Source organism: Parasteatoda tepidariorum, chromosome 5 (genome assembly GCF_982258835.1).
Source record: "Parasteatoda tepidariorum strain Cologne lab strain chromosome 5, Ptep-v5.0, whole genome shotgun sequence".
In the NCBI taxonomy this organism is placed as follows: Eukaryota; Metazoa; Arthropoda; class Arachnida; order Araneae; family Theridiidae; genus Parasteatoda; species Parasteatoda tepidariorum.
The window spans coordinates 66,029,749-66,051,232 of NC_141759.1; the positions used below are offsets into that span (position 1 = coordinate 66,029,749).

The window sequence follows — 21,484 nt, forward strand, 5'->3', positions numbered from 1 at the left end:
GCCCATAAAGAGTAATAAAAATAAAATTTAACTCCGTTAAAATGAAGAAAGAAAAAAAAGTGACCCACTAAACCACTAACTTAAGTCTAACGGTCAAGATAGTCTCGAGTTGAGACAATCCGTGGGCGTAGAGAATAAACATAAAATGGTAATTTAAACGCTTCTTACACGATTTGTGTTTTCAAAATATATTTACGATTAAACTTAAGTGTCTTTAAAAATACGATGAATTTTTCAATTATAACGATAACACAAATTTTTTATTAACTAGGTCGATATTTTTTTTAAAAATAATTTCTAAAATATGTTAAGTATAACGCAATGAATGTTAATTAAATAATATGATAATTATAACTTGATATGAAAAATAGTCAATCGTACCTGAATAGGGAAGAAATTTTTTTTAGAAAAACACAATATGTAGCACAGTAAAAAAAAAATGTAAGTAAAGTATAAACAAATTTAAAAATCAAAAGCTAAGAATGTAAATAAACAGAAAAATTTGTATATGAGATGCAAGGTTTAGTTTGCATTTATCAACTATTATCTTAAGAGATATAAAGTATAGGGTTTTAGGTTTAGGTTAAAGATTTTTACGTAAATTTCGAGGAACCAAAATGGTTTTATGTAGATTCCGAGAAACCAAAATGTTACAGTTTGTGTGAAATTTTCAACTAAACACATTACATTATACACTTTACATTTTTTGAACTTGATAGCTATAATTTGTCTTATTCATGGTTAAAAAAATTTAATTGGCTCCTCCTTCCCACCATAAAAATATATATATTTGAAAGAAAGCTTTAAATATTTCTTTATTTACACTAAGAAATTTTTTGGTTAATGTATGACAACTTTTATATCAACTTGAAATTTTAAAGATCGAGAATTAGAAGAGATTTAAAATTTTAAAGTTTTACCTCTACACAAGGGGTGCAGCTCTCGATGTACGGTCTTTGGCAGGGCTTGATCATAGTAAAAAAAATATATAATATTTGTTTTTAAAATTTTTTTTTTTTTGAAATGCATATATAAGTTTTTAAAGCGTCTGATCTTAATTGATTGCTGCAGTTTTTCGATCGTTTCTTCACCAGTTATCGCAATGGAATTTCACATAATTTTTAAAATCCCAATATCTTTAATACATACGCATATACGATATATGAATTTTAAATTTTAGTTAACACTTTTGATACTCTTTATTTGAGCAGCTTTCTCCGTAAATCCAAGTAGATTGTTGTTGTGGTAGTTATTGCTATTAATATCCAGGTGAGCCGTGATGGCTCAGGAGACAGAGCGCTTGCCTTCCAATGAGGTGAACCGGGTTCGAATCCCAGTGATGGCTGGTCGATACGAATTCCGCATCTGGCTTGAACTGACCACAGCGCTGACGTAAAATATTTCAGTAGTTGACGAATCATGGGTTAGAGTCCCCTTGCCGTCAGGTTAACCATGTGAAGTTTTCGTGGTTTTCCTCTCCATGCAACGCAAACGTGGTTTAGTTTCTACAAAAAGTCCTCCACGAAGGCATATTTCTCTCAATACTTGATCCAGGAGTGCTTTTGTCTTCTGGATTAGGTTCAAAGTTACAAACTTACGGAATTGAACATTATTAGCCGTAAACCCAAAAGATTGGATCGACTGTTCAACGACGGTTATAAAATAAAATAAAAAACATTAATATCCACGAGGTTTTAAAAATCGTGACCTTTTTAATACGTTTTAACACGAATGCTTCATCGAAACTCCATCGCAAATCGAAATAACTTTTGATCATTTTTTGGAAGCTATTGCTCACATCTCCACGTTATTAAAATTTCTATATTTTTAGCACGATATATCATAACGAATTGAATATTGGAACGTGAATTTAGATAACCACTATATAATGAGCTTTATTTGTGCCAATTTTATCAAAAATTCCGATTTTAATTTTTAGATTGTTATTTTGACGTTTATTGCTACGCATTGCTACATAGTTTGGAATATACGGACATTTTTAATTCGCTCTTATAGCAGAACTTCGAATCGCGCATTTCAGTAATCACTTGTCATTTTTGACATGCTTGTTCTGTGCCGATTTCAACTTAAGAATGGCGATTCTTTTTTAACGTTTTTCAGCAGTTGTTGCTACGCTTTTCCACGTTATTTCGAAAATTCTGATATTAATAATACTAAACGAAATGCCTATTTTGAATCGAGCATTAAAGATCGCTATTTGAAGTCCTGTATTTGTGCTGATTTAATTGTTAATCCAAGAGGTCTTTCGGTCGTTTTTCGGCAGTTGCAAGTTATTGCTACGCTTCTCGATGTGACCACTATTTGAAGTCCTGCATTTGTGCTGATTTAATTGTTAATCCAAGAGGTCTTTCGATCGTTTTTCGGCAGTTGCAAGTTATTGCTACGCTTCTCGATGTGCTTTTATTATGTGTTTTTGAAGATGCCGATATTTTAACAAAGTATTATTACTCGTAAAATTCAATTAAAATTCTTTTTTGTAGATTAAAAAGTGCTTTCAAAAAAATAAAAATTTGTAAAACCTTTTAAAGTTACTTAATATAAATGTCTGAAAGTTGAAGTAAGATCAAAACTAAATATTGACTCTTACTTTGTGCTAGAATAGTTTTGCTTCAATTTAAATCATATTAAACCCTATAAACTTTAATTAAAGCTTTTAATTTAAATTTTTTTTAGTAAATAGAATATTTGATTTTATTTTAATTTAATTCAGTGCCCATTAAAGTTTTTTTACCGCAAGATTAGTGAACTTGTGTATTAAATCAAGTAATTAAAAACAAGTCATTTTTCCCATTGATTTTGATTAACTGTATAGCATTTATTTATTTAGTTTTTTTTTTTTTTTTTAAAGTAATCTGATTTGCATTCCTTAATTTTAAACGAAATCTAATGTTTAAAATTATTTAATTTCATGCAAACATATTAATAACTTTGATAAAAAAAAATTAATGCCTAGAACACTGATGTTTATATAAAAATTTCTCTAATTGCCAACATGTCAGTCTATACTTACGCCTACGGCCCTGCACTCAAAAAGGTTGTGCACCTCTACCTATATCCTAAATATAAGTTACATCCTAATGTGAAGATAGTGATAGGCATTAGAAGCAAAAAACTATTATAAAATAAAACATTAATTTGTGCGAAACAGGTGTTATAGAATTATCCAATTTCAGTATTGATGCTCCCAATATAAAAAAAAAGGTGATAATTGAGAAGAAAAAAAATTCAATTCTTGTAGCTTCCTGGGAGTATCAACTCACAACTAAGCAAAACCGGAACTACTGTCGGCTGCATTTATCCACCCTTATGTATTTTTTGATACACAGTCTCCGCACATCCTCTCGGAAGCAGCGACAAATTCTTTTTCACATCAAAGTTTCGTGTGAAATCTGAAGGAGGGGGAGAAAGATCTCTAAGGTTGGAACAAAAAATATGAAGTTACTAAAATTGCTGCTTTTATGTAGCAGCTACAATTTCGTATGCGTTAAGAAGAAAAATTTGGATTCAGATTTTTTTTTTTTTTTTTTAGAAAAAGAGCAATTTTAGAGCTAGTTACATTCTTAAAACAGTAATCTGAATAAAAATCGAATAAACAAAGATCCACTCTTCGGTATAACTGCAAATATATAATTTTAAAATAGCCTTAAAGGATATATTAAAAATTTAATAGGGGCTATCAGGGGTCTGTTTAGAAGAAATTTGGGTCCGAAATATCTATCCTTCACAAAATATCTTTTCATAAAAACGGACCCTTCACAAAATATTTTAACTTAAAAACGGACCCTTCACAAAATGATTTTTCTTTTAATCGGACCCTTCACAAATTTGTTAATCTTCATTATTATTTTGTTAATCGAATAAACCCTTTCCAGGGCAGAAAACAAGAAAGATGGATGTAAACGAATTAAGTTTTGTCTTCGGCAGACGATTCTTCCATTATTCGTCCGAAATAAATATTCAGCGTTCAGCAGTATAGGCTAAATACCAAATATCTGTATGTTCCATCTCTAATTTAGAAGGAGCAATTACTGTTTATTTTTTAAAATTTAATTTTTTTAATCATAATTTTACAGTGTTGAGCATAATCTTGTATGTCTATACAATTTAAAAACTCCTTGAAAAATTTTTTTTTGCAATAACGGACCCTATTTGCACTAATTCATAAAAACGGACCCTGGTTGGAAGAATGTGAGTAATTTTTTCACAATTTCACGAAAAACGGACCTTTTACAAAATGTCTGGACAGACCCCTGGCTATAATAAAATACATTCTACTATAATATATTCTACGTCACGTAGTGAAAAATCAAAAAAATAAGATTTGCTGTATAGCAACAATATCTTTTTTTTTTTATTTATTAAAATGAATAGAATTTTTTTTATCTATTCACGATAAAGAATTTCAGGCATAGACATACCATTACAAAAACGAAAAAAAATCTTTTTGAACATAATACTGATTTGCATGCGTCACCCGCGTTAGAAATGGAGGAATTGCTCTAACTTTTTTTAAAATTGCGATTCATAGCAGATCATAAGTACCGGTTTTAAACGTCCGAAATTAAGAATCACGAAATAACACCACTTTTTTACATCGAATACACGAAGGAAGGGATTTTAGAAAGAAAGAAAAAATAGTGTCTAGACTTTTTGAATGAATGCACAAATGCACTTTAATACGCAGCATATATATCTTCGTAAAGTTTCACGTAACGTACATGTTACGTAAGGTGCGTATTATAAGATCCATATTATATTCACTAAATATGACTCTTTCGAACTTAATTTTTTTTTTTTGGGGGGGGGGGCTGAAGTGCTACACCGGAAAGTAATATAACTTGGATAACAATTTTAGAACAATAACCTAATACCAAGTTCAAAATATGATTTAAAAATTTGCTGCAAAAAGAACCAAAATCTTTTTTTATAAAAATAAAATGCAAATAATAAGGTAAATTAAACAAAAATTTTAAGACACCCAGTATGGATACCAATTTTAAAATATTATTTACTTCTTAAAAACTTATTCATTATCAGGGGTCTGTTTAAAAGAAATTTGGGTCCGTTAACGGACCTTTCTCAAAATATCTTTTCAAAAAAACGGACCATTCACAAAATAATTTATCTTCATTATTGTTTTGTTAATCGAATAAACCCTTCCCAGGAAGGGGGGGGGGAGAAAGACAGATGATGTAAACGAACTAAATTTTGTCTTCGGCAGACGCTTCTTCCTTTATTCGTCCGAAATTAATATTCTGCATTTAGCAGTATAGGCTAAAGACCAAATATTTGTAAGTTGCATCGCTAATTTAACAGCTGCAATCACTGCTTATTTTTTAAATTTAAATTTTTTTAATTATAATTTCACAGTGTTGAGCATCATCTTTTATGGTCTTTACACTTTTAAAAACTCATTGAAAAAGTTTTTTTTGCAATAACGGACCCTATTTGCACAAATTCATAAAAGCGGACCCTGGTTAAAAGAATGTGACTTAATGTTTATTTTATATTCACAAATTACGAGTAATTTTTTCACAATTTTACAAAAACGGACCTTTCACAAAATTTCTGGACAGACCCCTGATTATGTAGTGAACCTTTTTCTATTCTTTCCGATCTTTTCTTAAGCAACTGTTTAAATAGAATAAAAAAAATGGCATTTATGTAAAGAAATTACATTATTAAATTTTGTATTGCATATGCAAAAAGTTACAGCAACTACCAAAAAAAAAAAAAAGTGATTACGTACGTTGAACGCACCGCCCGATTATTTGTCAACAGACGTCTATGTGAATAACAGCAGCTGAAATAACAATCAAAATACACACCTGCCAAATTCTTTCAGTCACGTAACAAAATCGAAACGCGTAAACGATAGATGATAGATTTCAGTTTAGAGCAGGAAGGTCAAACTTCTTACGAAGTCAAATTAAAATGTCGTGCATAACAATTTAAATTTATGATGGAAAAAAATTGCTGCTAAAACTTTAAAAAATATTGGGCAATTCCACGGAAGTGTCAACTTTTAAGCGAAATTTTTTTTTTATGAATTGCATATTTTAATTTTAAAAATATGTTCAAAAGTAGCCAAAGTCTACATATTTCCGTTTCATTTTTGATAATTTTAAATCTTTTGAATCTGGCAGCATTCTAAAGTAATCACATGGCTGACAAGTGAATTGTTTACATTTGTGCTCAAATTGTTTTCTTGAAAAATACTTATAAAATAAAAGAAATGTATCTTTCTTTTGCAATATTTTGATAAAAATATGCATATAGAACAAAATTTAAACATTTTAAGTTTATATAAAATAAAAGTAACTTCTTTTACGTCGTTCCGTCACATGTCTTAATAATGCATAAATTTCCTGAGAACGAAGATAAGATGTGACATTGGCAAGTTAGATATAAAACCTCTTCAGAGACAACCTAATTTTCAAAATGTTGAAATTTTTACTAATTCTTACATAAATATTAATCCTGTTTATCTGTTACATTCTGTTTATCATTTACATATTAATAAAACATTTTTTAAATGAAGGCTTTCTTCTACTAAACTTTTTGTCATTCCGTCACGGTCATTCCGTCACAGCAAATAGATGTAAATAACTGCAAGCCAGCCTGAGGTTAATTTTCCAAATTCACATTTTACATTGCTTACACATTATACTAAAAGTATAAAATAGTTCAGAAAAATAATAGCTGCAAAATTCGCAGAAACTACCAGTTCTAAGCGGCATGCCAAAAGCTTGGTTGCCAAAATGTCATTCCGTCACGCAAATAAAAAGTTCGTAAAATTAAAAGTAAAAAAGATAGAAAATCCTGTTTTTTTAGTTTATGAAGTGCATTATGCCAATAATAATGATATGCATGAGAAATTTTTTTTTTTATTTGAAATTAGATACATGGAAACTTCAATTAATTGTTATTTTGCAAGTCAAAATGTCATTCCGTCACATATGGAATTGCCCTATTCTTTAATTTTCAGACATTTTCCAATTTCTATACATTAATATGAATATTTTATTTCATACATTAATATGAATATTTTAATGATTCTAAATCTAATTTAATAGCACAAATCTCTAATTTTTGTTTTTAGTATTAATAAACCTTCAAATTGTGCTTGAAGTGAGATAAAAAAAAAATAACACTCATTATAATATTTTAGTCATTTACACTCTTACAATTGTGAGCCCAACTCAAAAATCCTGAAAATTTCTTGAATAAAATCATTAATGACACATTTCAAAAAATTAATGTCTTTATAAATTTAAATAAATGTGACATTTTCCCAACATAAAATTCTAAATAAATTATATGTATCATAATTTAAATTAATAATTATGTATAAGTTTACTTTTATCTCCAATTACATTGTTTATTCTATCAGAAAAAATATATACAAATGAAAGAGATTAAAGTATAAAACTCTAGTTCTAATATTTTTAAATAAAATATACAAGATTTTTAATACATAAATATGATCGATGATTTCTTGGAAACTTCTGAACATTGGATTTCCGGAAATATCCGGATTTTTTCCGGAGCACAATCATCTCTGCTCTTTAGAATTTTATTGGATATTCTATAAATGCTAAGCATTTTTAACAAAGAAATGTTAGAAATAAAATAATTTATCTAGGAGAAATGCAAATTCATGAAAATAAATTTGAAAGGACAGAGAAAAAATAAATTAGTTGCAGCTTAGATTTTTCTACTGTACTGAAAAATGCTTAATTTTATCTTTCACTTGCGAATTACGAAATTAGTTTGTACTTTAATATATATGGGTGTAATAAATATCTCCCATAAATTAAATACTTATTGATAGCTTAAAACATGTAGATATATATCACTTTTGCAATTACTTTAAAAAATTTCCAGACCGTGGGAATCCTGAAGAAAAAGAGTCCGACAATTTTTCGTTAAAAATATAAGTCATTTAGAAGCCAATGCATTTAAATTCAGAAAACAAATATTCAAATGAAATCCAGCACAGATAAAGTAGCGTTTTGGAAAGAATTGTGTAAGCAATTTCGGAGATTTGCGAACAGTTAACGGAGCCAATTCGAGTAAAATGAATTTTTTTTTTTAAAAAAAAAGCTTTTTAATAAATAAAACACCATTGATTACAATATTATAATCAACGTCACTCTGTTTAAATGATTCGATTAAATATTTAAAAATACCATAAGAACCCTAGATATTTCTAATAAAGAAAACTTAAAAATAGTATTTCTTCAAACTTTAATTAATAAAATCAAAAGGAAAATAATAAAAAAATAAGGGAAGTCCAAAAATTTTTCTTTCTTTTAACATAGCTACGTCGTTTAGAAGCCAATGCAATTAACTTCAGATAACAAAAAAAAAAAATTTTAAAATAATGAAATTTTCAAAATGAAAATAAAGTTCTTCTAATGATGCTCTCAGTTAACGCTCCATTACTATATTTTCATTATAAATTCCTAGATGAAATGAAGCAATAAGTCTTATAATATTAAAACGAAATTTATTCCATTAAAATCTAGGAAACTCAGAAAACATTTATTTGAAAAATTTGATTTAAATGCATTGACTTCAGAGGCACTCATATAGGAAAGTTGAACGCAACAGAACCGATTCGTAAAAAAATATCTCCTAGCTATTAATAATAGCAAATCCTATCTGAATTTTGAAGGAAATAAATCTTTAGAATAGACAATTTGGAAATGGAGCATAGTGAGGATATTTGGACATTCCTTAGAATAAATAAATAAAAAAAACTCTTTTTGCATGCTCCGCTGCGACTTATATTTTCACTATTTTCTTCTTTCAGGGAATGTAGTTTATTTTTAAGCACTCGTCCTCTTTTACTTAAGACGACACAATTAATCCATGACAAGCCACCCGCACCAATCGCCACGTCACACTTCACTCAGAAAACATACGCTCTTAACATGATTCAGGATTAACAAAAAGCGGATTTCTTATAAGAAATGGCTCGACAACAAGAATTATTGAGTCGTTCTTCGGAGATTAATGCAATTCAAACTGAGCAGTAAGATTATCTTTCACTTGACATCTACAGTAAAAGAAACAAATTTAGATTGGCTTTATAGAATAAAATATATTTCAAGCCTAGAAGATCAACCACGATAAAATAAGATTTATAATTATCATCCCTTGTCATTCAAACACTTAAGTGTTTTATTCCCTAACATTAACTTATAAGATGACTCGGCATGATCAGCATTGTTAAAATAATCTAAAATTTTGAACTGATTAATTAGTATCGCTACACTAGCGAAAATCGTCTTGATTAGCTTCGTTTTTTAATTAATGTATTTTATTTTTAGAAAAGCAATTTATTAGGGGAAAATTTCCAAATCTTTCGCTAATTTTCAATTTAAATATAGGAAACATATTTCAAGTCTTGAAAGATATATAATGATAAAATTAGATCTATAATTATCTTTCATTATCATTTAGTAATTAAGTATTTTCCTACCTAAGATTAAAATATGAAATACAGGATTCAAATTATTAAACTAAGTTATCAAATTTTACTTAAATAATACTGCTGCAGTATTTGTTAAGTGTAGATTTTTTTTGAAGCAAACGATTTTTGGTACAACAAGCATTCCAAATCGTTTTATAATTTTCAATATTCCGCACTTATGTTTGGAATAAAATAAGAATGAATCAAGAAATTTGTTGGGCAACAGAGTAATTCTAAAGTAAAACTTTGTAGAGTACAAAATTTGATAATTCATTTATTTCGAATAACAAATCATTTCAGTTTTCCTATACTCTAAGTTTCTCTATGCTAAATAAACGATGCCAATGAATTCGTGAATGTCTAGCACAACATTACACTGAACATTTTACAACATTACATTTTACACTGAACATTGCACCAACTTCAAGTTGTTACATACACAAACTTACAAGTTGTTATAGCACAGAGCCGGGCAGCGATTTCAGTTTCTTCTTTTTTTTTCATTTGTGAGCGGCTATTAAACAAAATATTCAATATTTGATGTTGTGGTTAAAAGGAAAAATAAATGAAATAGAGCGGTAAACAGATGAACGATTACAGATTTTATTTAACAGGGGTTATTGTGAGCCCAAGTCAAAATACCGGAAAATTTTTTGACTTAGAAAAAAAAATTTAAATTGAAAAATTAGAAGAAAAAATTTAAACAAGGTTTTTTTCCTTTTTCTCCTTAGTTTACTTAAAATATTTTTAAAATTTTACACATACCTATGATGGCCTGGAGAAGTAATTAAAATTTACAAATATGTCTTTCTTTCTTGAGTTTATGATTATAACTATTTACCGATAAAAAATGAATATTAATCATGAATATAAGCTTATAAAGTATATCTCTGGCTCTCCCTTACAAACAAATAAAATAAACTGTGTTTTTAAGTTCCACCTTTGAAAATTTGATTTCCGGAAACTTCTGCGGTCAATGATTTTTTTGAAACGTCTGGACCTTCGATCTCCGGAAACTTCCGGATCACTGTTAGCGAGAAGACTGGAAATCCGGATTTTTTCGGGAGCAAATTAAGCCCTGATTTAATGGGAAGAAGAAAAAAAACTAGATAACTCTTATAAGAAAGAAAACAAGAAAAAATCAGTTTTAATTAAGAAAGGAACCTAGAAAATTTTTTGCTTAAAAAAATTAGTTAAATGATTTTACCAATCAATTGTAAGCTCCACATTCGTTATTTTAAAGAGAAATTGTTTCCACTTATTACTTTTCAGTGAAAATAATTTTGCTTCAAAACAACAATTTAGCCACACGTCTTGAAAGTGTGACCAAATTGTCATTCGATTAGTAATTGTTACGGAGATACTAAATTTTTGCTAAACTTTTAAATAGTTAAATAATGTTAACGCGTGGCAAAAGCTATATCGCCTAAAATTAAAGATAAATTTAAATCGATGCTTACTTAAAATAATATCTAGTTATAAACTGTAGAAGTCAGATTACAAATTCACAAGAACTTCAAAAGCTCAAATATATAAATATTTAAGTAGAAAATTGCACAATTTCGTATTATTCGCGTTAAGCAATCAAATGTTTAAAAAAGAAAATACTACTTAAACCTTTTACTCGCGCTTTATCAGGAAGATATTGTTTGGTAATAAAAGAGCATTATCAATAAATACATCAACGATTTCTTAATTTATCACTGGAAAAAAAGATCTTATATCACACACAATATTAAGTTATGCTAATTAAACTATAACTTATAACTACAGATGATTAATATTACATGAAAAACTTCTTTATTATTAAAGGTGAAATTTTGTTTTATTTGTATAATTTAACAAAAGAAATTTTTCATAGTTTCAAGATAAAACTAAATAAGCTTTTTGATCTAAAAAAAAAGAAGAGAGAATGAGAATGTTTATATTCCTCAGAAGTTGTGGAATTCACTAATTTTAGACTTTCACAGTCAAGTTTCATAATCAAGTCTTTTTTAGAAACTAAAAAGAAAAGGCAAAAAATATTCAATTATTTAAAATTCTGAAAAGCGTTTCTTATAAATTCCTGGGTTTGTAAATAGGATTGGAGAGAAAAGTGGATGAATGTTAACATTGAAAATAGTCATTTGTAAAATAGGAATAAATCTTTTTAAACCTATTTTTAATTTTTCCTTTCACAAGAACAATTTTCTTTGAACAAACATTTTTATAATGCAAACCAACATAACCACTGATCTTCATAAACTTTGAAAAATGCTAAAATAATAAATTTAAAATATATAAGCACTATAACTTAAGATGTCAAAAAATTTATATTTTTTGACATTATTTAAGAAAATTCTCTTAAACTAAAACCTTTAAAATAAATGTAGTTCAAGATTTATTAAAAAATAAAGATAGCAATTATATGTACTAATATAAGTAACAGGTCCCGCACTAAGGATTTCAAATTATTACTCAATAAAATAGCCAAATAACAAAAGTATTAACCAAATTAAAAAAAGTCTTTGCCAAAGTCAAATCTGAACTCATAATTGAATTTTTTGTGTCATAACACGAAATAAATCACTAAAAAAAACAAGATCAGATACCCAAAAGCAAAAAATATATATAGACAGAACAACCAATGTCTTTGCAAGACTATTTAAACCTATTTTTCTACAGAACAATTTACGTCCAAGTTACAATGACAATTTATCATGCTCAAATTTTACCATACATAATTGAAAACTTAACTAAATTAAAAACTTAACGAAGTTTCCTTAACTATGGTAGCCAAGGTTTACATCACCCAAGAATCAGGTCAAATTTCCACTTCCCATTTAAATACTGTGACAAGCTAATTTAAAAGTTTTTAGGACCATTTTAAAAACTAGATTTTGTATTTAAAATATAAATTAAATAAAATTTTATAAACATTTAACAATGTTTTGTAAAATAATAACATGATAATTTTAACATAACATATGATAATTTAAAAAATTTCCATTCAATTTGGCTGATAATTTAACAGTATATAACTATTTTATTTTATAACCGGCCGGCCAGGTGGTCGAGTGGTTAGCCGGTCTGACTGCGGAGCTAATGGCCGCGGGTTTGAATCCCGCTCTGGGCATGGATGTTTCTCTCTCTGTGTTGTCTTTTGTTGTGAGAATGAGTGAATGTGGCCCACCCTATAAACGGGTTTGTGGCGTGTAACGTTGCTCGCCTCCGTGACTTTGGTTCACAGGTGCCCACTGGGTAACGCTAAATGAGCAACAATTTCGGCATCTTCTATGGCGAAGAATGAAAAAGTTCAGTGCCTGTCGTTATTTTTTTTTTAAAAAATTTATAACCTTCGTTGAACAGCCGACCCAATTTTTTATGTTTACGACTAATATTCAACTCTGTAGCCTTGTAATTTTGAATCCAATACAGATAAAGGAACTCCTGGAACAAGTATTGGGACAAATTTGCCTTCGTGGAGAACTTTTCGATGGAACTAACCTGCAGTTGCATTATATGGAGAGGAACCTCCCACGGTTAGCCTAACGGCAAAGGGACTCTAACCCATGTCAACCACTGGGGATATTTCACTGTGGTCGGTGCAAGCCCAATGCGGATTCATATTTACCAGCCACCACTGGAATTCGAACCCGGTTCACCTCATTAGAAGGCGAACGCTATATCCTCTGAGCCATCACGGCTCAGTATATAACTATTGCAGTTTTGTTACACTTAGAATGATTATGATTTAGAATAATTGAACAATAAGACTAGCTCCGCTTAAGCACAGATGTCGCCTCTTGCAATACCACTGCATATTTAGATGGAAGTTGAATAATTTTATGCAAAATTTTAAATTTGTATAGTAAAATTAATAAACTTTTTGCAACATAGGTTATAATTTAATTAATTAGATTTGTTTATTTTTGATGATATCTACAGAACAATTGCAATTATCAAGTTTTGTTGCATGGTATTAGATATAGAATTCTATTCTCCAAATCAATAGACTATAACAGGGTAGCCACTCAAATCTGGAGAAAAAAAATTCCCTGTGTTTTCCCTGTACACATTAAATACACAATATATTGAGAGGAAATACAATTACTGTGCTCTTGTGTGAGCTATATTGGGCTAACAATACTATTTTTAATTGCTGGAAAATGATGCCATTGTAAATTAAATAGTTGAGCATAGCTGAAATATCCCATAGATTGCACTATGAGTTATCACCATTTTTTTAAAAGATAAAAATAAGAAACAAAATTCCCTGCCAGTTTGTAAAGAAAAATTCAAAATTCCCAGTATTATCCTTGTTATTTTGGGTGATTTTTCCCCCCCTGTATTATCCAGGTTTTCCCAATTCTCCCAGTATTACCCTACTTATATTTAACTAAAGAATATAAACACCTTACATAGCCCATTACACAAATCCAGAGACATATTCAAAATGCTCAAAAAACGATATATTTCTAAACATTTTTCAATAAAAAAAAAAAGTCTATTCAATCATTTTTTAATTCATGTTACTTTTTTTAGAGTTTAAATTACTTTTTAAATTAAATTTTTTTTTTTTAAAAAATACATTTTAAATTTTTAAAAATTACAAATTAGAAAATTTAAAAAAATTACACATAAAATAAAACTCTAGAAAAATAATAATAAAGATAAGTAACAAATGATTAGAAAATAAAACTTGGAAAAAATCTAAAATTTCACTTTCTTCTCTAAAATTTCATTTATGAATTTTTGCCTAATTCAATTGCTTTCATTTCCAACTAATTCTTTGAATAAGTATAAATACTGGCACACACTAGAATGAAAATTTTAAGAACCAATAGATGATGACAGATGTATATAATCAATGAATAGAAAGGATAAAGGCAAAGAAATTTTATCACAAAATCCAAACAACTGAACTTATTCTTTTTCAATCAGGATTGGGGTTTTGGACAGGACAGAACAAGAATTTTACTGTCTTAAACTGCCTAAAATTGTCCAAAACCTGGAACATTGGTAAAAAGCAAAAATTATATATATATATAACCATTGTACATATCACATATATTAATAAATATTTGATACTTCTTATTTCATTTGCTTTAATTTATTAAAGGAAAATAATATAATAGGACAATATTTATAACTTTTGAAGCTCCACAATTTATTGAACAACAGTGAATGCCTTTAAATATGAATAAATATGCTTTTAATACTAATAAATTATGTTTTTGAATAAGGATAAATAATACAATATTAAAAATAATAAACAACTTTTTGATAAAACAAAAACTTGTCTTCAGTTTATTTCTAGCTCAAAAAAAAAAAAAAAAAAATCAGCCTTTTATTTTTCACATTTTTTTTAAAATTGTGGCATAATTTGAATAAAAAGGTTTTGGGCAGTTTAAAACAGTTTTGGACAGGACGGTTTAAACCGTGGATTAATCTATTCTGTCAAAAAAGACTTGCCAACTCTGTTTGCAATAAATTCACCTATATGTTTCATAATGTTCCAGCATTTTCTTTTTTTAATTTTCAATTCAATGAAAAAATAACAAACAATCTACACTTAGCCAGTCTATAATCAATCTACACTTTTAAAGCACTTTTCGTAACAAATAAGATTATTCAATAAATTTTTAAGACTGAATAGATTGTTAACATAAATAGCAAAAGCCTTCATCCCAATCATTTAAATTTAAGCAACTGATTGAACCTTTTCAATTCCCGAAAAATACTTCACTCGTTTTCATTTATGCATCACTTATTAATAGGTTAACAAATTGCACAAAACTTGTCAAAATTTATGATAATGTAGCTCTAAAATTGGTTGCTTAAGAAGAATTAATTGAGAACGGTGTGGAAAAGCAAGGTGCATCTAAAATTATTGTTGATTCAGGTAATTAAACATTACGGTACTATGTCAGTTAAAATAACACAAACCTTGTCACAAACTAAGTTAAGCAAACTTAAATAATAAAATTTAGACTATTACTTAACTAACACTCTAACAATAGCAATTGGCATAACAATTTTGGAATGCAAGGTAAAGAAAAAGTGAGTGAAAATTGGTCAATTCTGTAAAATATTTAAAAAATAAAAAACAATATTGTTTTTTATTAATATTTATTAATGCAATGCAAACATTTAAGTATAAATGTAAAAAATAATTTTTAATCCTCAAAATTTTTTTTAAATTTTAAACAAGAATATTTTGACTATCACATAAATTAATATCCTAAATATTGATTCCATAACAATCATTTATACTGCAACTTTGTCATCATGTGCTAATCTTTGTTTAAAATACATGGCAAATAAAGCAGTAATCTTCTAAATAAAAATTTATTAAAAGATAGCATTTTCATTTTATTCGATATATAATTCCAAACTTACTGTTAGAGTGCAAGAAAAACAAATATATGAAAGTGACAAACATTTTTTTTTATACAACTAATAGGTATACACTGCTCAATAAATTCAACTCTACACCATAATTAAAGCTATTTTTTAAAAATCGTAATAATAATTTTAAAAATTTTATTACCGAATAAAACAATTTTTGAAGGAGAAAAACTTAACTAAGTTTAAAAACCTAAAATAAAATTTTATAAAAGTTCAAAATTCTACAGCATTGAATAAGTAATGCAATTTGATGAAACTTTGACAATCACAATATAAAATATAATTAGCATGTGTGTTTATTACATTAACTATCGTTTAAACTCGGTTTTTAACAAATAAAAGCATTTTGTTGCAGTGCAAATAATGACAGCTCAACATGTGGCCGTTTGCCGAAGTGACAGGACATTTAAATTTGATCAGGTTAATAAGTGTCATACAAAGTATACACCTCTATATAAGGCTTGCAGTGAAAATTTAAAAAATAGAAACACTTTAAAAGATTTAAATAGTATCTAGAACAATGTAATCCATATTGACATGAAAACGCGCCAAAGAAATGCTTTAAAATTTGTCATATAGACGGCTAGGCCTACAAGATGATGCTTACCTTCCATACAAGCCCTCTGCAATTTTAGTTCTTTTCACTGGCCTTCTAATTTTTCCACAATCGGCATTTCGCCGCTTCATATTCCCAGATGACTCCTATATTCCAATCGTTGTGTTAAACCACCGGTAACATTCACAATAAATTAAAACTCCATTCAATATAATCCCGTATTCTTGGCGTACTGTTTGTTTTCGTTCAGGGCATATACCTCGCGTCATATGCGCATGCGCTACCATCCGTCAGAAACTAGTCTTCGAGTAAAAGTCGAACCGTTTCTCGGATTATTTTTTTTTTAAAAAACAGTGAAGAAAAAAAAATGAAACGAAATTTCTTGCTTTGAAATGTACATATTAGCGCAAGAATTTTTTTCAGAACGTTGGATTTTCATAAGAATAAATTATTTTGATATTAATCGAAATATGCTGATAAAAAACAAGCGCATTTTGAACAGGAATATACTAGATTGTGATTGGTGGATCAGAAAACACACCATCACCGCACCTACAAAGTGGAACAAAAACTATCATTTTTATTCATATTTAATACTTTAGTATGTTTTTAAATAAACAATAAAAAATAAGTTGGCTGTAAAGAAAATGTTTTATCTATCCTCTATAGAATATAACCATAAGAGATTTCCCTAAACATAAAAGATATTATTATTATTATTACAAGTTTTTGTTTCTCCTGTATTGTTTAAAATTAAGAAAATAGTTCTCCATTACAGTTTGTAAAAACAATATTTAAGAAACCGTGTTTGGAGAAAACAAGTGTTCATGAAGGAACGAATTGTTTTGTTTTGGTGGTAGTCAAGGTTAAGGTTTAATTTTGAGCGGATTTTAAAAGGTTTTCTTTAAACAAAGGACTTTGCTTAAAAATTTCAATCCTTTTTAAGTGCTTATTATAGTTAATAAACACAAGAGAAACATTGGAGGCATTGCAGAAATTAGTCCTTTCACTGCCTTCGAAAAATCCAATAACTATCCAACCAGAATGAGAATTCAATTTTGCGTTAATAGATATAAAATTTACTTCGAATGATCAAGGCAACATCATATGATGTTCAAGGGAAGAGAAAAGACAAAGACAATTGACTTAGAGCCCGTTTGAATTCCTAACGAACAGTGTAATTTCTTTTACTTGATTTTTTTTTAAAAAACTGTTACTGATAATTCCATAGTACATAAATAGCATATACAATAACATAAGCGAGTAGACGTTCAGTTTGCAACAGAAAGAGGGATTAATAATATATTAGCAGCATTATAGTGTACAGTATCCGTCCGGAGAATACTGTAGACTGTAAGTGCGCGTACGTGACCTCTCAGCAAAAGAAAAAGAGGATTCAAAAAGGTAGGCTTGGTGGCGATCCATGGCAACACCAGAAGGCCTCAAAGAATTTAGTGAAATATTAAAATTAACAATAGTAATTACTCAAAAAATAGAATTTAGGAGTTTGAGTGTTCAAACTTAATAGGCGAGACATCAATTAAAAAAAAAAAAAACATTGAAAAAGGGAAACAAGAGAGATCTGGGTGAATTTGAAGAAGAGCCTCAGAGCTCAAATAAATCTTGTTAGGCTAAATTAAGCCTTACCTACTGAAACGCAGTGCTTTAAGCGAAAGCAGAGAGCACGCCGCACTTTACTATACTCAATACTCAAGGGAAACAAACATATTGTGATGATGAAAAGTACCAGAATTTGTCCAAAGCCCATGAAAACAGATACAATTTCAAAAAGAAGAGTTACGGCGAGTTAAGTTGTGATATACAAATGTTTAGTGAAATACAATTATTGTCGAACTATTTTATTTTACCTACACTAACCTTTCAGCTTCAAAAAAAAAAAAAAAAAAAAAAAAAAAAACCTGCTATTTCAGATTTGCAGCTGGGTAGATAGGTGTTACAGATTTGCACGCAAACGTCTGATTACAACATTTGAGCTAATCGGTCTCCATGTTGGTTAGTTACAGTTTGTAATGAAGGGAATTCATGACATTAATATTTGATTAATGGCATGAATTTCCAATGAATCTCCGATTCATGACATTAATATTTGTTTCGAGACACTTGAATATTAACGTTGAAGTTTTAATACACATTTTATTTATCATCTTTATTTCTTTATTTTATTTATTTGTCCAATGAAATTTGCCCCTCTCCTTAGTCATAGGTGAATAATGCGTTGTGTTCCTTTCTAAATAAGTTCAACCTCAACAAACGAATAGAAAAAAAATCATTTGGACTGGTGATTAATCGTAATTAGGAAAAATAAGATTTTTTATTTTTAAAAAAGGTCTCCTTAAACGTTTAAAATCAAATAGAATATCATTTTATTGTTATTTAATTTCAAACAATCCACATTATTTAAACATTATTTGGTTAGATCAATAAAATCTCTCTTTTTAAATGTTTGGCTATTAACGGGTATATTTTAAGAAAAGAGAAGAATAAACCTTATTCCTAAGGCCCTATAAATTCTACTAAGATGTGAAAACCCGCATAATTTTGCGATATTGTCCGCATTAAAGTCAAATATCCGCTTTTTTTCATTCTGAAGTCTAAGAATCCTTTATTTAGCTAGTTTATACCTGACCATCCCTCTTAAATATTTTTACTTGACGATTGTATATTCAAAAATATTAAAAGTATATAAAAGTGGAGTATGCTGCGTTCAAAGAATATGTTGAAGAATGGGCTGAATCAGAATCTGGAATTCAGCGATAGTGGCAGAGAAATTTCTTCAACTTACGAGTAAAATATGACAATTACAGAATTACACTCTGTTCTACCTAACCCATTAGGACGGGAAAGAAATGCACTCTGTTGCAGCCAAAATTTTACTAAAAAGAGAAAGAAAAGAAGAAAAAAAACTTTGAAGGGATGTTCAACTTCTGGAATAATATCTCGATACTCGAATAAACTTTCATAGTTGCCGCAATCATAAGTGTGGAAGTATGGATATATGATAGCTTAGTTAAAATATTTATAGTATATATATATATATATATATATATATATATATATATATATATATATATATATATATATATATATATATATATATATATATATATATATATATATATATATATATATATATATATATATATACTTATATATATATATATATATATATATATATATATATATATAGAAAGTATACTTTCTATATATATATATATATATATAGAAAGTATATATATATATATATATATATATATATATACTTTCTTCGTGTTTTCTTGTATCTTGTATATATATATATATATACAAGATACAAGAAAACACGAAGAAAGTTAAGAAAAACAATAAGTTTCATTTATTGCGCATAAGCTACAAGTAAATAGAACTCATTAGATAAGTTCAAAATGAAGATAAAACAAAGGAAAATTATAGACATATGAAGGAAAAAAAGGGGGGGGGGAGGATAATAATGAAAAAAAAATAACAAACAACTGGAAAAAAAAGGATAATTTTTTTTAAAAAATCCGGAAAATAACAGATACAATCCCTTTATCAGCCCACACGACCATATCCGGAAAAAAAGAGTGCTTTCTGATATTGTATCAGTATAGCCAAAGCAAAATATATTAATACAATTGTGTGAGGAGCACTCAAAAAATTTTTTTTTACAAAAATCACTACAAATAAAATAGAACACAATAAGTAAAAATAACACTTAAAAACAGAAAATAAAGTAAAATAAAAGGAAAAAACAGTATAAAGCAAAATCTATGAAGCGAGTAGCGAAATCAGATGTACTTACATGAACGGGAAATCCCTCAAGAATGATTTAAAAATATTTTCGCAACAAGACCGCCACACTACAAAACATGAAAACAAAAGCGCAAATTGAGTGTAACTGGAGGAGTTTTGTTTTAAAGTGCCGTTCTCACTGCACTGCTGAAGAGATTTGTTATGCTGTGTATTGATTTGTTAGTTACCAAGAATGGGCCGCATGTGCGCAAAGTAATATTATACTGGATAATTTAAAAAAGTTGACCATAAATAATTTTAGAAAATAAATATTTATTTAAGAAAAAACAGAAAATGAAAAAGAGAAACATAAATTACCTGTTTTGCAAATAATTTTAGCCATGGATTTGCCCAAAATGGATTTGCACATGGAAAAATTATATAAATTATCAAAGAAAAAAAATTTTTAGTAGATAATTTTAACACGGATTTGCCTGAAATGGATTTGCACAAGGAAAAATTATAAAATTAATAAAGAAATTTTTAGTAAATAATTTTACCCACGGATTTGCACATGGAAAAATTATAAAAATTAACAAAGGAAATTTTTCAGTAAAGGAAATTTTTAGTAAATAATTTTGACCATGGCTTTGCCCGAAATGGATTTGCACATGGAAAAATTATACAAATTAACAAAGAAATTATTTAGTAAATAATTTTGGCAACGGATTTACCCGAAATGAATTTTCACATGGGAAAATTATATAAATTAACAAGTAAAATGTTTAGTAAATATATCCACAAAAATATACGATTAATTCAATGATTTAATATAAAATTTTATTACTTTAGTTGAGTATCCATTGTTTTTTTTTATCAAATTTTGAAAGAGTTTATCGATTTGTTTTTTGGATTAATAAATATTACTACATATTCTTTTAATTCTGTTCACTTTATTAAAAGTGGTATTTAAATAGATACTCCTAGAAACATTAGAATTCCAAGTAATTAGTTTATTAATATTAAAATTAAAATCATTTCTTTTATCGTATAAATCAACGAAGCAGATATTTTCAACTTTTATAATACCCAAATCCAAAAAAATGAAATAAATATTATCATCATGATTACGAAGCAAAATTAATTCCTCGGGGTAAATATCATTTAATAAAATAGTATAATCTTGAAAATTAAAGATAATTAAGTCATTGATATATCTAAAAACAAATTTAATACTAAGAGTATAATTTTTTTCATAACAATGCAAAAATAAGTTAGCCAAGAGA

The 21,484-nt window shown here is 28.0% G+C and overlaps 1 protein-coding gene across 2 annotated transcripts in view; it reads right to left on the reverse strand.

The window, feature by feature from the left end:
* Positions 1–16,970, reverse strand: part of LOC107452953 (macoilin-1) — a 63,146-nt gene extending 46,176 nt beyond the window's left edge. Inside the window, exon 1 of one of the 2 annotated variants that reach the window (XM_043049647.3) lies at positions 16,500–16,970. In XM_043049647.3, coding sequence (XP_042905581.2) covers positions 16,500–16,579 — 80 coding nt within the window. In that variant the 5' untranslated portion in view covers positions 16,580–16,970. The remainder of the gene's footprint in view (positions 1–16,499) is intronic. The other variant, XM_071185300.2, reaches the window with a different exon arrangement.
* Between the last annotated feature and the right edge of the window lie 4,514 nt (positions 16,971–21,484).